Source organism: Urocitellus parryii, chromosome X (genome assembly GCF_045843805.1).
Source record: "Urocitellus parryii isolate mUroPar1 chromosome X, mUroPar1.hap1, whole genome shotgun sequence".
Taxonomy (NCBI): Eukaryota; Metazoa; Chordata; class Mammalia; order Rodentia; family Sciuridae; genus Urocitellus; species Urocitellus parryii.
This window is the reverse complement of record NC_135547.1, coordinates 2,751,632-2,771,838: the sequence shown is the minus strand read 5'-3', so window position 1 is coordinate 2,771,838 and position 20,207 is coordinate 2,751,632. Positions and strand designations below refer to the sequence as shown.

The 20,207-nt window shown below is 43.1% G+C and overlaps 1 protein-coding gene across 1 annotated transcript in view; it reads left to right on the top strand.

The window, feature by feature from the left end:
- The window catches only part of Znf185 (zinc finger protein 185 with LIM domain), a 51,024-nt gene that overhangs the window by 13,646 nt on the left and 17,171 nt on the right, over positions 1-20,207 (top strand). Inside the window, exons 13-16 of the mRNA XM_026403516.2 lie at positions 441-542; positions 4,013-4,108; positions 4,867-4,956; positions 9,743-9,940. Coding sequence (XP_026259301.2) covers positions 441-542; positions 4,013-4,108; positions 4,867-4,956; positions 9,743-9,940 — 486 coding nt within the window. The remainder of the gene's footprint in view (positions 1-440; positions 543-4,012; positions 4,109-4,866; positions 4,957-9,742; positions 9,941-20,207) is intronic.

Here is a 20,207-nt window from a genome sequence, read left to right as displayed (position 1 = left end):
TAGAAGATAAAGGTGAAGTAGATAAAGGGAGGTAGAAGGTGTCACAGGACCAAGGGAGTAGAGGAAGCAAGTAGGAGTGGCCCACTGGGTCAGTGGTACTGATGGTGGCCTGAGATAATGATGGGACTGACTATTGGATTTGACAACATGGGGCTCCTCAATGAACTCAAAAGAGAACAGAGTGAGAGTAAGTAAGCTAGGATCAGGCTTACAATGTGAAGAAATATAATCCAGAACTCTTAAATCAGACTGCCTGGGCTCAAATTCCCAGCTCTTCCTCTACTGTGGAATTTGGAGCAAGTTACTCGGGTTTCTGTGGCTCAGGTTGCTCATCTAGAAAGTGGGCATAGATGACAGCATTGCCCAAGGGTTGAGATAACTTTCCCCGCCAGAGTGTGGGTGGATAACAAGTGGCTAACTTATAACTGTTCCCTCCATAGGTCTTTCCAAGACCACAAAGACAAGGAGTCCCCCTGCTTCAGAGAGCTCAAGAGAGACTTGGCTGGTGAGACCTTCAAAGATCCCAGCACAGATTCTGAAAGGTAACTCATGGCAGGGAGCAGAGTCTTTATCCCCAGAATATGGAATCCACATCTTCATCCAGGTGAAGGTTGGTAGATGTTGCTGGCAGTAGGATTGGCCTATCCTTGCTATCCCCCTGGGATAGTACAGGTCTTCAATGATTATCTGTTGAAAGGATGAATGAATGAGGCCTGGAGAGGGGCAGACCCCTGCCAAGATCCCTGAGGTCACTGGTTGCAAAGCAGGACCAAATTCTAGGTTAGGCCACCCCTATCCCAGCACTTGACCTTCACTGATTTCCTTCAATTTATCTAAAGCCACCATACTTGCTATGCTTTTATTCCAGGAAAAAGCAGCCTTGTGAATGATCCATTCAAACCAAGGCCAGCAAGTTGTACAAAGGGAGGGTGGGGAATGGTTATCTAGAGGAGATGGTTGTACCTATTCATCCTATATCCCACAGACCTAGCCTCCAAGTCAGACCAGGAGAGAATGGATCTGATGAGCAATGGCTATAGATTGGGCATTTGCTAGCCAGAGTCTGGTAGCCAGGAACAGATTTGAACCCACAGATCTGCCTTCCCATTATGGAGTTCTGGAGCCCCTACTTAAGACTTTGAGCCATGGGAATAAGGGAAGGGTGTCCTGGATGGCTGGGGTAGCCTTATTTCTGCCCCTTTTGGCTTATTAGCAGCCCAGAATGCCTTGTTCTTTGTCTGGTGGCCATCAGACCCCAACATACCTGCCTCCTGAGTCTCTCTGTTGCCCTCCTGAGTCTCTACTGTTTCTTGGCCCCACTGATACTCATCAAGTTTTGAAGAAGTTTTGCTGTTAGAGTCTGCTTGGGCTTCTCTTTGTTGTGATCAGGGAGGCAACCAAGGTTCTGTTTCTGGTCCTTGAGACCCACTCTCAGGATATTGGAGTTCAATAAGGTTAAAGCCCAGTTAGAATTAGCAAACACTTCTCTTTCCATCACAGATCAAGTGCACAATTGAATGATGGAAATGTGGGATCAGGAGCCATGGGGTCCCCACCATAAGGCTTGGCTGGAGCAGACATCAGCTCAGAAATAGGAGGGTGAGGTGCTTATAGGAGACATGTGTCCCTGGTGACAGGCCACACTCAAGCTGCCAGACTACTTGGGTTGCTGGGGTGAGGCACTGGTCACTTCCTGGAGCTCTTGTCTGCTGCTTTACCCATACTCCCTCCCTTCATCACATCCCTTGCCCTCATATTTTACATATTTCCTTTCATTTACCTATGCTCCTGCCTTGTTCCTTCACCTGCCCACTCCCTCCACTGGCTTGCAAGTTCCTCCAGAGCAAGCACAAGGCCTCACTCATATTTGGAGGTCCAGCCCTCACCAGGACTGGCCCTGGGCAGGTGGAATGAACATGTAGGGAATACAGAAGGGACAAACTAATTAATGAGTGACCAAATGATGGATGAATCCATGCCTTATTACTTCTTGGCTGAGCTGTGAGGACCAACTAGGAGGCCTTTTGATCCTACCATCTCCCTTTCCCAAAGAGGAAGAAGCTCCAAAGTCCCCCTTTCCTTACCAACTCTGCTCTGAGGGTCAATGAGAGGAAAAGCAGCAGCCCAGGTGAGACAAGCTAGGAGACAAAGTTGTCCAGGTTGGTTTTGGGTTGCTGGACCTGGGTGGAGTCAGAAGTCACTTTCTCAGATGATTTGGGGAGTGGCAAGGTTCCACCTGTCCCCAGGTGGTTCCAAACCAAGCATGAATCATCCTTGGGGGCAAAGGCTAGGAATGTAGATATTGACACAAGTAGTTCAGTTCCAAACTGTACTAGAGTCCTTATGGGTCAGAACTGATGCTAGACAGTTGCAACTGTAAGATGCCTGTGTTCTCCTGCAAATGTGGCCAGGAGGGGTCTCGGGAAGGATGCCCTGCAGGTTGCCTTCCCCAAACCCCTCCCAGTTGCCCCTACTTCCACAAGCCCACCAAAGGCCCCTTCCTCTAACTTAACTAGTTACAATGGGTTACTGGAGCCAGGTCCAGGAACACAAGCCAATGTGGGAATAACACAGTGAGCCCAACCTCTGAAACCACTGTCTCTGAGTAGGTTCAGGAAAGGCCACTGTGCTGGGGACTCAGTTATTTGAACTACTAATAATGGGAAAAACTGCTACAGCCCTGCCTAAGCAGCTTGCATCTTTTTGCTGTCTGCAAAGGCAGCAGAAAGATCTTCTGAAAAAATAAATCAGATCACATTTTCCCCCTGCTTCAACCTCCCAGTGGCTCCCCACTTCCCTTGGAATAAAGTCCAAACCCCTTTTCCTGGTCCAGAGGGACCTGCATGGCAGCAGGAACTTTGGCCCTCATCAGCATTGCCTCCTTCCCTCTCCCACAGTGGCACACACTGATTTGATCTGTTGTTGGCAACCATAGAAGGTTTCTGCTCCAGTGTGATTGAGTCTGGTTCTGGGTTGCTTTGTCTTTGAATATCCATCTGTATCATCCTTCCTGCTTATGTATCTTCATAAAAGGAAGTCTTTGCTTTCTAGTTTCTTTAAAGAAAGAAAAACCTCAGCAGGGTATGGTGGTACAAGCCTGTTATCCTAGCAACTCAGGAGGCTGGGGCAGGAGGATCACAAATTGGGGGCCATCCTGGGAAACAGCCAGGACCCATCTCACAATAGAAAATAAAAAGGGCTGAGGATGTGGCTCACTGATAAAGCACCCCTGGGTTCAATCCCCAGTACGAAAAAATAAAAATAAATTAAAAAAGCTAAACTTCAAGGTAATTTGCAAAGTATTCTGAAGAATCTCCTAGATTTTTTAGGATATTTAGCCCAGGTTTTTTAGCTGCTTATTTGTACTTGGTTTGACATTGATTTTTAGAAAACTCCTTTACTATCTTTCCAAAGTACAGGTTGTTTCTCCTGGAACTACCCTTCTTTTCCATTCATTTTCATGAGTTTACTCAACAACTGAATTTGGTGATTGTGGTTGCAAATGCAATTGGCATAAACAGGCTGGGGAACAAACATGAAGGACTCATTATGTTACCACCCAAATGGAGGTTTTGGGCTTGTGTGGGTGATGGGGTGCCCTATGAATATCTTTTTTCCCATTTTATGGAGACAGAAAATGTGGCTTAACACTGGGAAGCCTGGGTAAAGGAGAGCCACTAAATCTCCATCAACTGGGTGGATACAGATGGGCTGCTTTTTATAAGCAGCCCCAAGAACAAAAATGTGTTAGCATGTGTTATGGCCCAGGTATTATTATGTGAATGTGAATTCACTTACTCTTCTAAGAACATCTATGAGGCAGATAGGATTATCATCCCTATTTCACCAATGATAAAACTAAGGCCCAAAGAGGTCAGGTAATTGTCATGCCTGTCCAGCTGCCTTGGGATATAAGCTAATATTGAGACGTAAGCATCCATTTGAGCAAATCCACATTCCCCATCATCTGTTGGGGTCCTGAACCTGGACCAGGCATGACCTCCTTCAACAGGGAGGGCTCTGCTGCTACCCTCACCCCTTTTCTGGACGATCAAGATGTGGATGATGCCATCTCTCATTCCTGCAAGCCTGGACCAGTGGCTACCAGGTAAGGGTGTGGTGACTTCCTCAGTGACCAGTCGTATTGCCAGACACAGTACTCAGAGCCTAACCTAAGTTCCAGTGCCCCAAGATCCCCTCAAACTTCTCAGCTCCATGTCACCTTACATCAAGTGTCACAGGACAGGGTGTCAAAAGAAGGGGCCAGGGGCTGGGGATGTGGCTCAAGTGGTAATGCGCTTGCCTGGCATGCGTGAGGCACTGGGTTCGATTTTCAGCACCACATAAAAATAAAAATAAAGATATTGTGTCTACCTAAAACTAAAAAATAAAATAAAATAAAAGAAGGGCCCAACTTGGAACTGTACACACTCACTAGGGACAGTGGGAGAAGAGAAACAGGGGTAAGTCTGTTGGCCCAGACATTTCAGCACCAAACTTTATGGGCCCTGAGGTGGCAGGGGACCAGAGACAGAATGGAGGGCATCAGAAAGCCCAGTTTAGAAACAGATCCTGATAAGAGGTCTCAGTGCACCTCTCCTCTAGGGACTGCTAACTGATCCAGCAAGCAGGAATCAGGAAGAAGAATCTCAGGGACAATCAGCTAGCACTAGAGGCCACAATCCCAGGAGCACATAGCGTGTGGTTGGGAAGGACAAATGGTTCCAGGGACATAACTGACAGGCCAGCCTTTACTGGCAGACAGTTTCATTTTCTTGTTAGAAGGTATCTGGGAAATGGGAAGATCTGGGCCCCCAGCTTCCTTTGATCTGAGCTTCAGCAGGACCATGTGCTTCCTTCCCTCAGCTCCAGTACCACTTTGGCCTCTGCTGTCCTGGATGATAGGAAGAGTGACAGCACAGCAGACCTGGAAGAAACAAAGACAGACCCTAAGGGGTAAGATATTAGTAGACAGTGGTAAGTTTCTGGGGTAGAGACAGGTAGCTCAAGTATCCTTTGGGTAGGAAGCCAAAGCCATCTAGGCTTGTGAGCTGGCCCAAGGCACATGGCAAGGACAAAAGTACCAGCTTGGACCATCTGGCTTCTGCCTCTGGGGTCAGAGCTTTTTGCTAAGCCCCGTTTCTTCTAGCCTGGTAGTAGAGGTACTCTATAATCAGGAAGGATCACTCTTCCAGTCATCAACCACTGGGATGGTACCTACCCTTTGATGCAGGTTGGAGCACCCACACAAATCAGAATGTCTCTGCTTTCAAGGACTCTTAGGCTGTGTGTGGGTGAGAACAAAGCCTGGCCCACATTGGAGGAACACATCATGCTAGAGCAGGGAAAAGTAAGCCTTGGTACAGCTTCATGGGGATGTGGTTTCTGAGTTGTATCTTGAAAGGTGTAGGAGTCCTCAAGCCGAGGGAATAGGATATACAAAGTGCTCAAAAGAACCTGGTGTTTCCCGGGCACTGCACAGAGCTAATTGTGGCCAATGACGAGACTGTATGGGGGAGTGGTGGAAGAGGAAGCTTGCTTAAGTAGGAGGGCTGATTGGCCTTTTGTTCCATGCAACAGCAACTTAAATTTGGGACACCAACTGTGTGCACAGCCATGTATTCATGGTGTTTCATACAATACTCCCTAGTCTCACAAGGTTTTAGTGAAGAGCAAGGACTCAGAACCTAGGTCTCCAAGCCCCATGGGAAGGTCAGTGCTCTGAAGAAAAGAGCCAGGGTGCTGAGACAGAAAGAGGTGGCATTGAGGAGAGCTAGTACATAGGTGGGTGGAGGGTGGAAATTCAGGCACACAAAGACAAGGGAACCAACTCTATAGAGGGGAGACAGGAGCTGCAGATGAAGAACTGCAAACCTGATAACATAGTGGTGGGAATGTGCTTACCATGTTCCAAAGTCTAGAGTGGAGGCAAAGCAGTGATGGGGACTGCAGATGGATAGGGCCTTGATTAACCATACATAATAAGGAGATATACTCTTCTTTCAAGTTTTAAGTCAAAGAGGAGCCTTGTGTGATCTAGGTGTTTAATGATGAATGCACATTTACATTTTCGTATTGCACTGCAGTTGCTTTTAAACTTAAACAAGAAGGGGGGCTGTGCAGCAGATCTCTAAAGTATGAAGCCTTATGTGCCTTTTTTCTGTTTAAAATTCCACTGACAATTAACAATGAGGGTGAGAACAGTAGCTGACGGTTACAGTGTGGTATGCTTACACTTGCATGAGATGGATAAGATGGGGAAACAAGCAGAGAAAGGTTAAATGTCTTATCCAAGGCCTTACAAGTGGCAGAACTGAGTCCCAAAGAGGAGGCTCAAAGAAAAACTTCAGGAGAAAACTAAAAATTTATGAATTATGTTTGGAGCAAATACTCACGACCCAGAAGTAGTAACTTGCAGGTGTTTACGTGTAAAGCACATTGTGTGGTTTCATCTAATGTTCTCCAAACCCTGCAAAACATCAGATTTCTGATTATGTAAGTTGACAGAGGAGGAAACCAAGAGATAAACTCCTGTAAGGAGCAGAGCTGGAAATAAAAGTCAAGAGCTGGCCAACTCTAGTGCCTAGGGTCAGAAGTACTTTCCTCTGATGTGTAAGTTTGCAAAGTCAACACAACGTTTGTTGATGAATGTTTCACAACTTTGGTTGCATTTGAGCATTATCTGGGAAGAGTTTAAAAACAAAGGTCTTCCTGAGCTCCAGGTGTATGTTTGGATGTGTTTTTTCTGGGGTGAACCTCTGCCATTGCGTGCGTCTCTCTCTCTCTCTCTCTCTCACAGAGTATGGAACCCAAGATCTCATGCATTCTAGGAAAGCCTCCACCAGTGAGGTCCTCCCCAGCACCAACTGTTCTCTTTTAAAAAGCCCCAGCCCCTCCTGTGTTTATTGTCTTCTTCAGTCTTGGTGAAAAAGCATTCTTCCGGCAGTGCCCGGGGCCTAGTGGTTCAGAAGGAGGGGCATCCCCAGGCCTTCCGACTCCTGTTTGGCTGCCATGATTGAGGCTGGGTGGTACTAGGTACTGGGTTCTAAAGGGCACAGACCAGGTGCGTTGCTAAACATCCTACAGGGCACACCACAGCGCCCAAGCCCGCAACGCACAGAGCAGAATTATCCGGCCCAAACGTTAATACCGCTGAGCTTGACGACCCTGCTCGGGTGCGTCATGGCGTCTTTGGGAACAGAACTTTCGGAGGAGTACAGAGGCCCGCTCAGGCTACCGACTCCCAGACCAGAGCCGCGGACGCTGAAGCGGGGCCCGTGGAGCGTGAAGCCGCAATAAGAGTGTGCCCGCGCATGCGCGCGCCGGGGCACTTGGGCGCTCGCGGTCGGGCAGCGTGGGACCATGGCGAGTGCGCCTGCGCACGCCGCCATTTCCTGCAGCCGCCGGCCGGGAGCCGAGGTGGCCGCCGGGAAGCGCGCCCCTCGGCCGGGCGAAATGGCCGCCAGGGCGAGGCGGGCCTCGGCGGGACTGGTCCCGAGGCCGCGCCCTTGCTGGCCGCGAGGTGGCGCTCGAGGATCGCGGATGGGCCTGGTCGTCCGGCTGGGGCTGTGTCCGCCCTTCCCCCACCCCAAGGCACCGCGGGTAGAGGTGGCCTCAGCCGGCTGGTCTTGGGGTGGCCGCGTGTGCACGGCTGGGGGGCGCAGGGGACCGTCGCCTCCGGACACTGGACTGTGGGCTGCGGAGGGCAGGGGGCGGCAGGGCGGGGCGTCCGTCCAGCCACCAGAGCCCTGGGGCTGGGGCACCAGCTTGGGTGCGCTGTGACACTCAGTGGTTAGCGTTGCCTGCGGGAGATTCAAACCAAGCAAGCCCCTGCCCCTCTGAGAGCTCTCACCCTAGTCTTTCTATTAACCTAGTAAGTTCCACAAAGCAATGCCTGTGCCTCTCAGTGGTTATGGACTTAGTTCCCTTTGAATTTGATGATGAAGCACAAAGTCATTTCAACAAAGTTATGCGAAACTTTAGGAACTTTACCCTATCCCAACTAGGTTCTGCACCATCACACATATACGGAGAATCCATATAGTACAATAGGTTGACAGCATGGACTCTGGTGCTTGAATTTAAATCACAGCTGTCACTTACTAGCTCTGTGGCCTTGGGCGTATCACTCATCTCTGGGCCTCAGTTTCCTTAAGTGTAGAATAGTAGTAGTAATAACTTTTACTATATAGGGTTGTTGTGAAGGTTAAATGAGTGTATATGTAAAACATGTAAGATTTCTTGGCACAAAATATTTTATAGATGTCATATTTCTTGGCATAAACTACTGGATAAATGTCAGATGCTGGTTATCTGATAAAGCCTTCAAGCTAAATGAAGTACCTTCAGAGGATAGCTCCTTCAGCCAAAACTATTCAAGGATCCTGGGAAAGCTGTTCTCTTTTTCACATGACCAGCTTTATTGGCCTGATTTCATTTCACAAGACATTGTATCTCATTTCCTTCCTTCTGAAATTTTGATATCAGACTTTACAACTAAAACAGATGCTGTTTTCCTCTTTGTTATTGCTTAAGTGTGGGCTTTTCAAATTTATGTTTTTCCTACATGAGGAGCAGGGGAATTTTAGGAACATTCACTTACTGCTCTCAACTGTTGTCAACCAGTGGAGGAATCTAGTGGAGGTCTTACAAGAGTAGAAAAGGACATTGTCTTTTCTATAAAGACTGGTTGTTTTAGGAATTGGTCATTGATGTATTATGTAACTGGATCTATGATGTTACATTTCTCAACAAGTCTTCCTGGGAGTATTCAACCAAGATTTCCATTTCACAACCTATATGAGGTACATCTGTTAAAATCATAGAGACCCTGCTACCAAGGCCTAAGATGAAGGCTTATTCTTCCATTTGTTCCTTTGTTGCACTGGAACCCAAATTACTCTTCGTGGAGAATCTTGGCTCCATTTACCAACTTGGTGAGGACAGCCTCTATCACCATACTAGTTCTACAAAGGACTCTACACTGCTTAGTGCAGCTGGAGGTGGAAATTGATTTTATGTCCCTGTTGGGAAATTGTTGTAAGTCTCCACATAAGTTTTAAGAATTGCATTATTTTCAAGGTATGCTCCCTGAAAACCATATCCATCACTCCCATTGGTATTCCAGCTTGAATTTACAGAGCCTGATTTTATAGAATGAATGTCCATAAATAAAGACTCCCAGGTATGGTGTAAATTGGTAGTATGTCCCTATCTTGGGGTTTCCCCCAGCAGTTATTGGAAGCAGACTGATGATACTTAAAAGTTGTGTTTAGGGTGACCCAAAATTCAGGTGATGCTGAATATTTGAATGCTGGGCTCATGCTGTGATTTACCCAATGCTGTTTTTGCCCCTGGCCGAATAGTTCCTGGAAGCAGTACCTTGCACCTTGGGGCAGGAATGATGATGGAAGGAGTGTGCAAGTGGAGCCTCGGCTCACTTTTTTTTTTCCATTTTTTTTACCTGCCCCTCAAAATCTGCTGCCTGGGACATCTGGTGAGACAACCCCCTGTTGCAGGATTGGCTTTATTTATTACACATTGGAGGCTGACTTTTAGTGACAAGGAAGCAGGGGTGCTGAGGTCCTGTGGAGGAGGATGCCGCCCACTCCCTCAAGATGGGTTTTTTCTGGCTCCTCTGTGTTCTACTCTCAAGGACATGAGCCCCTCCATGCCCAGCAGATGTGACAGCCAGCGTGCAGAGAGTGAGCACTCCCTTCATAGTGTGTTCATTCTTCCTCAGCATCTCAGCGGCTTATGAAGAGAAGAATGTGGCCACCAAAGTCTGTGAGGTCTTGCAGGAGACGCCTGAAGTCCTGGGGGTTGGCCAAGGAGACCCAGCTGCACCCACTCCACAACCTGTAGATCTCAGCATCCTAGAGTGGCAGAATACCCCTGCTGCACCTGAGCAGCTTGTTGAACTGGAGAGCTCTGCCAGCAGGTAAGGTCTAAACTCCACTGGGCTCCTGCTGTCTGCAGCCAGGGCTTTATAGGGGGCAGCAAGACACCTGTGGGAACCACTTCCTCCACTCCATGCCTATGCCTGGCACATTACACAGTCAGGTGCTTGCACTCCTGCTCTGTAAGTAGAATCATGGTAGTGATTCCCTGGGCAGTATTAGTGGACTTCCTATGATTTGAGGAAATGTGATAGTGCTGTGATAGGTGGAGATGTCTGTCCTCAAGTATAAGAAGGCTAATTTCCCAGTGCATGTGCACTCCAGGTTGGGGTTCCAGTAGGGCAAAGGTTATTTTTATGCATAAAGTTGTGCTGTCAGAGAATGACAAAGCATGAATGACACAGACTGTGAAAGAGGGAGAGCAAAAGCAAGTAAAAATAGGAGAGTGATAGGGTGAAGCAGAGAGAAGGTCAGAGTGAGGAAAGGAGCAAATGTGAACAGGCGGGGGGGGGGGAGTGAGTGGCAGGAGATTTAACAGGCAGTAAGTTGGTGTATGTCATTGTGTATGAGTAAAAGGGCAAGTGTGATCAACACTGGAGGTGACCATGTGGTTTAGGTGGGGAGTTTTTAAGTCAAAACCCTGCAGAAGGCATAGAGCCTGCTTTTGCCAATGCTGCGTTGTCCTGTACATCTATGAACACCTTCACAGATCATTGAATATAGTATGTGTTGCTCAGTGATTTATGGGAATGCAAACATAAGCACTAGCCACTTCTGCAGATCTTAGCAAATGTTTTCTTACAGAAGATTGAAATGCTAGAAATGAGCCAAGACTCCCACTGTCCCCTGAGACAGAAGATGGTGGATTCAAGCAAGGAATCTGCTGTGGGGTACAGCTGGTGTCTGTGGCTCCTTTTGCAGGGATAAAATAAAAATATTCCTCCACCCTCATGGTTCTGGGCCTTTTTATATCATGGTGGTTCCATAATTAGTTAGACAGGAGGAGGATAATTTTAGGTCCACGCTCACCTGTTAGATAATAGGTTTTCTCATTTAAAATTATCCAATGCATCTTTGACTTCATGGACCTAAGTTCTGAAAGGACCCAGTTCAAAGACTGAATGACCATTTTTGGACTTCTGTCACCTTGTATTGCTTCGTTCATGGATTAGTATTCTATGCAGTTAGGAAGTAATATAAAAAGTGCAGCCCATAGATGAAGGATGAGGTGACTGGTTCCAGTTTTTGTCTTTTTTTGTGGGGAAGTGGTTGTGATGTCAGGAAAGATTTTTTTTGCAGGTGGGGTGAGGTTGGAGCTCAATTTTGAAGGCTAACAAAGATTTTGCCTCATGCATGTGCTAAAGAAGGCATTTCAGGTAAAGGAAACTAGATACTTGCAGAAAGGTACGTTTATAGGAAATGAATGTGGAATCAGGGTGGCTGCAAGGAAGAAGAGTAAATTGGTAGCCTGGCATGAAGTATCAACAGTGGACTGGGCAGGCAACTGCTGTGAGGGTTGAGGAGTACAAGCCACATCCTGAGGTTCCCAGAAGCCACTGATGGTTTCCATGTAGGATAATGCCATGGCCAAATGACTTATGGGAGGATCAGGCTATGTGGGAGGGCATAGCAGGACAAGGTAGGAGGCCCGTTAGGAGGCTTTTTAGGGCAAGGGAGAGGTGACAAGGCCTCAGTGTTGTTGAATTATTAAAGGTAATGGTGAGGGAGAAATGGGAGCTAAGGCTGGTGCCCATATTGTATGGCCAGGTGACTAAGTAAATGATGACAGGAATGAGCTAAGGTTGAGGAGATTGGAGGGATTGCTATGCAGATATGATATGGTCATCGAACCATGTTCAATTTGAAGTGCCTGTAGAGGATTGAGGGGTCCATGACAAGTAGACTATTGATTAAACAGGTTTGGAGTTGAGTGAACATCTGACAAGGGGCTACAGAGTTGAGAGTTGTCAGCTTACAGGAAATAACTGAAGGGAGTGAGTAAGGTCACTTGGAGACTGTCTTTGGAAGCCAGTGTGTATACAGCATTCTCTGCTCCTGTCCACAAGCTCCCATGGCCAATTGTCCCACAAGTCCTTGACTGGGTAGGTACGTTCATGTGGTTTTAATGCAGAGGGAGCCTGCCTTATAGGATGTACATCTAAACCACCTGCTTTGTCAGTGGATATTTGTATCTGTTTTCTGCTTTTCTGTCTTAAAAAGAAAAGAAAGCAGGGGCTATTAATTATTGGCCTCCTAAAACCCTAACCAAATATAAAAATGAAAACAGGTAAAAAGAAGAGAGAAGCAAAGGCAGAAAGGCCAGAATTCTAGAAAATAATATTGAAGGGTCTGGGGGAGGAAGAGGAACTGTAGAGTAGTACTTGAAAGAAAATTTTGGATAAATGGAAGAATTAGGAAAAGTGCAGTCATAGAAAGCAAGCCAGGTTGGTCTAACTTACTGGTGTACTATGTACCCTGAAATAAGCCCACCCAATTTGGCTGCCCTGAGGGTATGGTGAGATACCATGGGAACATACAGAAGGAGCACTTGAGTTGGCCAACCATGTGGAATCAGGGAAGATTATACCAAAGTGACAGAAGATCATTTTGAAGATGTACTTTGCTAGATGATGAAGGAGAGCTCCAGGAGATATAGAGATTATCTTGTGCTAAAATGATGATAGGTAAAATTGTGGCATGCTTTGGGAGTACCCTGAGATTTGATAGGGCTACATTTTATGGTGATAAGGAGTGAGAAGTTGATGTTGGACAAACAATGCACAGGAACTATGTTACCATGGAAGGCCTGAGACTGCTAGACTTGGAAGGACAGATTGGCCCTTAACTGGCCTCTGGGAACTTGCAAGATAAACAGTTATGTATATTAATATAAACATTTCCCTAAATGAGAAGAATTAAGGCAGACTGCACCTATATTGTACAGAGAATATAGTTGATGCTAAATTCCTGATTACCTCTGGGGACTTGAAATTTTGAGAATCATCAAACCCAGGGGTAGTTGTGGAGAAGACCCCTAACACAGATGGGCACAGTCATCTGTATGCCATAATGAGGACTTTAGAGTTTCTCTGAAGGAAAAGGAATATCCAGGAAGGGTTGAAGCAGGGTAGTGATATGGTCAGATTTGTGCTTTGGAGTGGTCTCTGTGGCAGTAGTGAAAAGTGTAGACTGAAGATGGGCAGAGTGGAGGAAGGGAAAAGTCACTCCTCCATGGAAGTGAAGATGGTTAATGGACTAGGGCAGTGGTTGTGGAGATACAGACAGAACTGTAAAATAAATACAATGGACCCAGAATTGGACAATGAATAAGACTTGGGGGAGCAGTGAGGGAGAAAGGAGTGTTTATTCACAGAGCCACGTTTGGACTCATTTTACTTAGTGGAGTATATGATTAATCTTGACTCATGTGATGGACAACCTGCCACTGTGCTGCCTAGAGCATACTGAGCAAGTACCTAATCCATGGAGATACTGAGCCAAGGATTACCCCAGCACACTGTGCTGTGTTTCTCAGGTAGGCACCAGCACTCTACCCTCTTTTCCACTTAGTGGTCCAAATTCTGAAGCACACGGGTGTGATTGTGGAAAAGTCCCCTTTCCAGACACAAAGGGTTTCGTATTTCTAGTATTTGGATCTGGTCAATGGCATTGTATCTCAGCAGACTGGGTTCATCAAGAAGTGTAAATGATGATATGCCACCTGATGGGCAGCATTTAGAGTCTGGGCTAGGGGAGCAAGGACCACTTACAGCTAATAGTCATAAATAGCAAGCAGTTCCTCATACCCAGTCTGTCTAGCACTAGCAGGAAAGTCACTGGGTTACTTTCCTAGTGGATGAGGCTTAATTCACCTGGGATTCCACAAAGGATAGAGAGACAGAGTGAGAACCTACAGAATTGTGAGGGAAAGTGCTTGGAGGACAGGAAAAATCCTTGTCAGTATTTTAGGATTGTTTTAGTCAGCTTTTTTGCTGCTGTGACTAAATGACCAACCAGAACAATTGTAGGGGAGGAAAAGTTTATTTGGGGGCTCACAGTTTCAGAGGTCTCAGTCCACAGACAGTAGGCTCCATTCCTCAGGGCTCAAGGTGAGGCGGAACATCATGGCAGAAGAGTGTGGCAGAGGGAGGCAGCTCAAATGATCAGGAAGCAGAGAGACTCCACTTACCAGATACAGAATATATACCCCAAAGGCATGCCCCCAATAATGACCTCCTCTCACTACACCCCACCTGCCTCAGTTAATTACCACTCAGTTAATCCATCAGGGATTAATTCAATGATTAGGTTAAGGTCATAACCCAATCATTTCTCCTCTAAACTTTGCACTATCTCACACGTGAGCTTTTGGGGGACACCTCACATCCAAAACATAACAAGGACATCTGAATTTATGAAGTTAAAATCTTTTGAGGCTGGGCTCAGTGGTGCATGCCTGTAATCCCAGCAGTTTGGGAGGCTGAGGCAGGAGAATCGCAAGTTCAAAGCCATCCCAGCAAAAGCAAGGCACTAAGCAACGCAGTGAGACCCTGTCTCTAAAATACAAAATAGGGCTGGGGGTGTGGCTCAGTGGTCAAGTGCCCCTGGGTTCAATCCCTGGTACCCTAAGGAAAAAAAATCTTTGAGAGACCGGCAGAAGAGGGATTTCTCATGGATGGACCAGTTATTATTTCATATGGGACATTTGGTTATGAACCAGCAGGAAAGAACCACAAGACAATCAGTGCTAAACCTTAGGCTAATGGAACACTGAGTTTTCATCAGTTTAGTAATTTTTAATAGTCCATTAGGTGATTATTTCAGATGACTAGGGATGATCGGGACAATGTAATTTTGGGTATAAAGGAAGTACTTACTGGATTTACTTTTTAATATTTTTATTACTTCATTTAGTTATACATAATATTGGGGTTTATTTTGACACTATCATATAAGCATAGAATACAACTTACTTCATTTCATTGCCCAGTATTTCCCCTTTCCCTCCCCTTCTCTCTCCCCCGTTCCCCTTCCTCTACTCTGTTGCTCTTCCTTCTGTTTATAGCTTTTTTAAAAAAATAGTTCTTGGGCTGGGGATGTGGCTCAAGCAGTAGCGCACTCGCCTGGCATGTGTGGGGCGCTGGGTTCAATCCTCAGCACCTCATAAAAATAAAATAAAGATGTTATGTCCACTGAAAACTAAAAAATTCTCTCTCTCTCTCTCTCTCTCAAAAAAAAATAATTCTTTATAGATCTACATAAAGGTGAAATTCAGTGTGGTATATTCATTTATGTACAAAGCATAGCATTGGATTTCCTGAATGACTTTACCAGTGAAATTAATTCCTCAGCTACTTGAAAGAACCAGTAGAATCACCATGTGGGAAATACTTATTCTAACAAAACTTCGGCAACAGTACTGGCAATGAGGGAAAGCTTCAAGCAAGTAAGAGAACATACGTATAAGAATATGAACATATTTATACACATGAGATGGGGGAATGGAATAAAATAAAATTGATGATAAGGAAAAGTCATAAACATCTGTATATTAACAATTCTATAAGCAAGTAATGCAAATTTCCAACTGAAATAAATGGTGAACAAATTAGTTTTTAAGGGGCTTGGATTATAGCTCAGTGGTGGAGTGCTTGCCTCACATATATGAGGCACTGGGTTCAATCCTCAGCACCACATAAAAATAAATAAATAAAATAAAGGTATTGTGTCCATCTACAAGTAAAAATATATTTTAAAAAATTAGTATTTAAAAATAATCTGGGTTATGTCCATTATTTCCATTCAGGACACTGAATTTGAAAAATTAAAATTAAAGAGCCCTAGTTGGGGATATAACTCAGTGGTTTATCACTTGCTTAAAAATACATATATACAGATACACACACACTTGCTTAGTCTGTGTGAGGCTTTAGATTTGTAGCATACACTGGAAAAAATAAAAATAAAAAATCTGATGTTAAAAAAACAATAAAAAATAATCTGGGGCTTGAGGTTGTGGCTCAGTGGTAGAGCACTTGTCTAGCATGTGTGAGGTACTGCTAAAAAATATTTAAAAAAAAGAATAGCACCATAAAAAATAATCAAAGCTATGACTAATAAAATTGCATTATTGTTGTCTAATATCAGGCAAAGCAGAACCAGGACTCTAATAAGTAGAAATATCTCATGGACACTGAGGACACTGATATATCTTTAGGAATTTTATAGAATTTATGAAATGTTTATATTAATAATATTTTATGCATTAAAATTATTTTTAAGGAAGACTCAGCATCATTTTGGCTTTGACCATGCAGTTTATATAATATTAAATAAAACTCAGTTCTTTTTGTCTTCTTTCTTATTACAAGATGAAAGAACATTTCCTTTGGGACTTTATTGTAATTTAGGAATTTGGGGAGATGGCAAAATGTCAGAAGTTATCAGGAGGTCTTTAATGTTTGATTAATCAGGATTATGAATTAGTGAGAAATAATACTTGGTTATATCTGGTACAAAGTAGCAAAAAATCTTAAAGTAACCATAGAAGATAACATGATTATAAAGAATCTTACTACCATTTAGAATTGGAAAGAGCTTTTAAAATAATAAGGAACATGATAAAGTCAACATAAAGGATAGAAAATTATTTTTATTTATTCTAATCAGTTATTCATGATAGCAGAATACTCTTTGATTCATTGTACATAAATAGAGCACAATTTTTTACTTCTCTGGTTGTACACGAAGTAAGGTCACACCATTCATGCAATCATACATGTTCCTAGGGTAATGATGTCCACCTCATTCCACCATCTTTCCTATCCCCATGCCCCCTCCCTTCCCCTCCCTCCTCTTTGCCCAATCCAAAGTTCCTCCACTCACCCAATGCCTACACCCCTTTTATAGATTAGCATCCACTTATCAGAGAAAACATTCAGCCTTTGGTTTTTTGGGGATTGGCTTACTTTGTTTAGAATGATATTTTCCAGCTCTATCCATTTACCTGCAAATACCATAATTTTATTCTCTTTTATTGCTGAATAATATTCCATTGTGTATATATGCCACATTTTTTATCCATTCATCTATTGAAGGGCATCTAGGTTGGTTCCACAGTTTAGCTATTGTGAATTGTGGTGCTATAAACATTGATGTGGCTCTGTCCTTGTGGTATGCTGTTTTTAAGTCCTTTAGTATAGACCAAGGAGTGCGATAGGGGAATTATTTTGATAAGACAAAATCTTTGCTTTTTAGACATATTACTCAGAAGAAAGACCATTTATAACTTTTTATTAAGAACAAACCAGTGATCCAAGAAAATTTTGTTTTAACATAGCCAAACTGTATTTTTGAATTAGTGTAATATTTTATACTACATTTACTTTTTTATTTTAAATACATTAAACTTTAATAAGTTTTACCATGACAAATAAAATTCCTTATCTGTATACTTTGTATGATCTATTTTTTTTAAATTTTATTTTATTCTAATTTGTTATATATGACTGCAGAATTCAATTCAATTCATATTACACAAATAGAGCACAATTTTTCATGTCTCTGGTTTTATACAAACTAGAGTCACACCATTCGTGTCTTCATACATGTACTTAGGTTAATGATGTTCGTGCTTTATATGATTTTAAAAATATCCATTTACATTTTGTCTTTCATAATTTTTGGAACCATTAGTCATTTTAGTTAAGGATAAAATTGTTGTTTTCCTTAACAAAAATATACTTTGCATATGTTGCACAAAGTTATTTCCTTTTGTCATTACTACTTTTAGTACTCTCATTTACTGAATGTAATTTTAGCCATTATAAACTTCTATTTTTATAGAGAAAACCAAAAGGTAGGTAATTTTGGATAGTTTTGGATCAGGATTTTGAGCACACTAGTAAAACATATAAGTATACATGGCTTAACTTTTATAGTTATATACTTATTATAGTATAATTTTCAATGTGGAAAAATTAACATGTTTATTAAGAAATCCAAAATAGCCTTCTGGAACATAGAAAATATGAAACAAAAAGACATAAACTTAAAGATTAGATTTACTAACTACTTATAAATGATCTAGGTATGTAACAAATATTTATTAAGTCTAAGGTTTTAGGTTACCAAAAGATGTTAGAAACTGTCTTTTTTTTTTTTTAAAGAGAGAGTGAGAGAGGAGAGAGAGAGAGAGACAGAGAGAGAGAATTTTTAATATTTATTTTTTATTTTTTGGTGGACACAACATCTTTGTTGGTATGTGGTGCTGAGGATCGAACCCGGGCTGCACGCATGCCAGGCAAGCGCACTAACGCTTGAGCCACATCCCCAGCCCCTAGAAACTGTCTTAAAGCTAACATATTATAAAACATAGTTATGGTTGAAATAAAGTTTGTCAGAATAATGATTTTTACCTGGTTAAAATCAATTTTGCATTTTAAAAATTTAAACATTTAATGCATATAATGCTAGCTTACCTGAATATTAACCCTGTTTAAGTCTGGGAAGTATATATACAGTTCAGTAAAAATATATTCTATCCAGGTATGGTGGCACATACCTAAAATTCCAGTGACTCAGGAGGCTGAGGCAGGAAGATTGCAGGTTTGAGGCCAGCCTCAGCAACTTATCAAGATTTTGCCTCAAAATAAAAACTAATAAAAGACCAAACATGTTGGTGCATTCCTGTAATCCCAGTGGCTTGGGAGGCTGAGGCAGGAGGATGGCAAGTTCAAGGCCAGTCTTACAACTTAGAAGTTCCTCAGCATCTTAGTGAGACTTTGTCTGAAAATGAAAAATAAAAAGGGCTGGGGATGTGGTTTAGTGGTAATGATCCTTGAGTTTAATCTTTGGCACAAAAAAATACATATATACAGATACACACACATATATGTGCACACACATACACACATGTATACACCCAAATATATATATATATATATATGTATGTATGTATATGTGTGTGTGTGTATATATATAATATATATTATATATATATGTATATATAATTTCTTGAATTATATGTAATCTGATAACTCAGACAACAGCTCCTTTTATTATACTGGTGTTGGCAAAGTTCTACCTAAATTAAATTTCAATTTTTAAATGCTTTGGGTTAATTTTTATATGAACACTATTTTTGTTTACATTGGAAATATTATTTCCTTAATTTATGGGAGTCACGATTATTTGATTCATATAAGTGCCTATTTGTAAATAAGAAAAGAAGATAAGGTATTCTTTTTAAATATATATTTTTAGTTGTAGATGGACACAATACCTTTATTCTTTTTTTTTATGTGGTACTGAGCATAGAAACCAGTGCTCCACACATTCTTGGTGAGCAGTCTACTCCTTGAGCCACAAACTCAGCCCTGAGGATAAGGGATTTTAAAATTAATTTTGTAATATCATTTGGAAGTATTCAAATGTTTTAAACACACACACACACACACACACACACACACACACACACACACACACCTGTACAGACCTTATGACTTTAATTCTAAATTTTCAAGGATGAGTTTACCACAAACCCAGAAATATGAAACTCAGTGGTTTACATAAGCCAGCTGGCTGTGATCCTGCGTCCCATGCTGGTGAATTTTCCCCAGGATTATATTTCTGGGAGAGGCGGCAAATTGAGGTTTCCTTTTCAATATGAGGGCTGAAGTATCCCCCAGGTAGATTCTTGAGATTTTCTTTTGCCCTTTTGTGTCATCTGTATTTCAGAGGCTATTGAGTAAATTTGGGGTGAGGGACCAGAAGAGGCACCAAGCAGATATTGGGGTGTCTTAAGCCCATCCTAGTGGATGCAATACCCAAAGTGATTCCAGTGATGTTTTTCAGCCTCAGTGATGTTTACCCCTTTGGGGGGGTAACCCAGGCCCTGGAAAGGCTGGAAAGGTGTCTAAAGCTCCAGTGACTGTGTTCAGTTGAGAGGCTGGAGCAAGAAGAAGAAGGTGTTGCAGGGTTGACAGGAACTGGTGTTGAAGAAAGAGAGATGAAGGGATTCAAGTAGGTGACAGAAAGGTCCAAGTTGATGGAATGGAGGGAGGGGGATATGGGGAGAGGGTGATGAGAAGGGGGAAATATTGGATGAGTCAGTTTGGGGAGACCCCAAATTTCCCAAAGAGGCCATAGAAGCGCCAAGTGATCCTTTGGAGAATTTTGCCATTTCCAGAGATTCTGGACATTTTTGTCCATAGGGGCATAGCATAAAGTGAACGTATGCTAATTCATTGTTCCAACACAGTGTTGTGTGTTACAAAACAAGTAAATAAAAATATGTTAATACAGTAA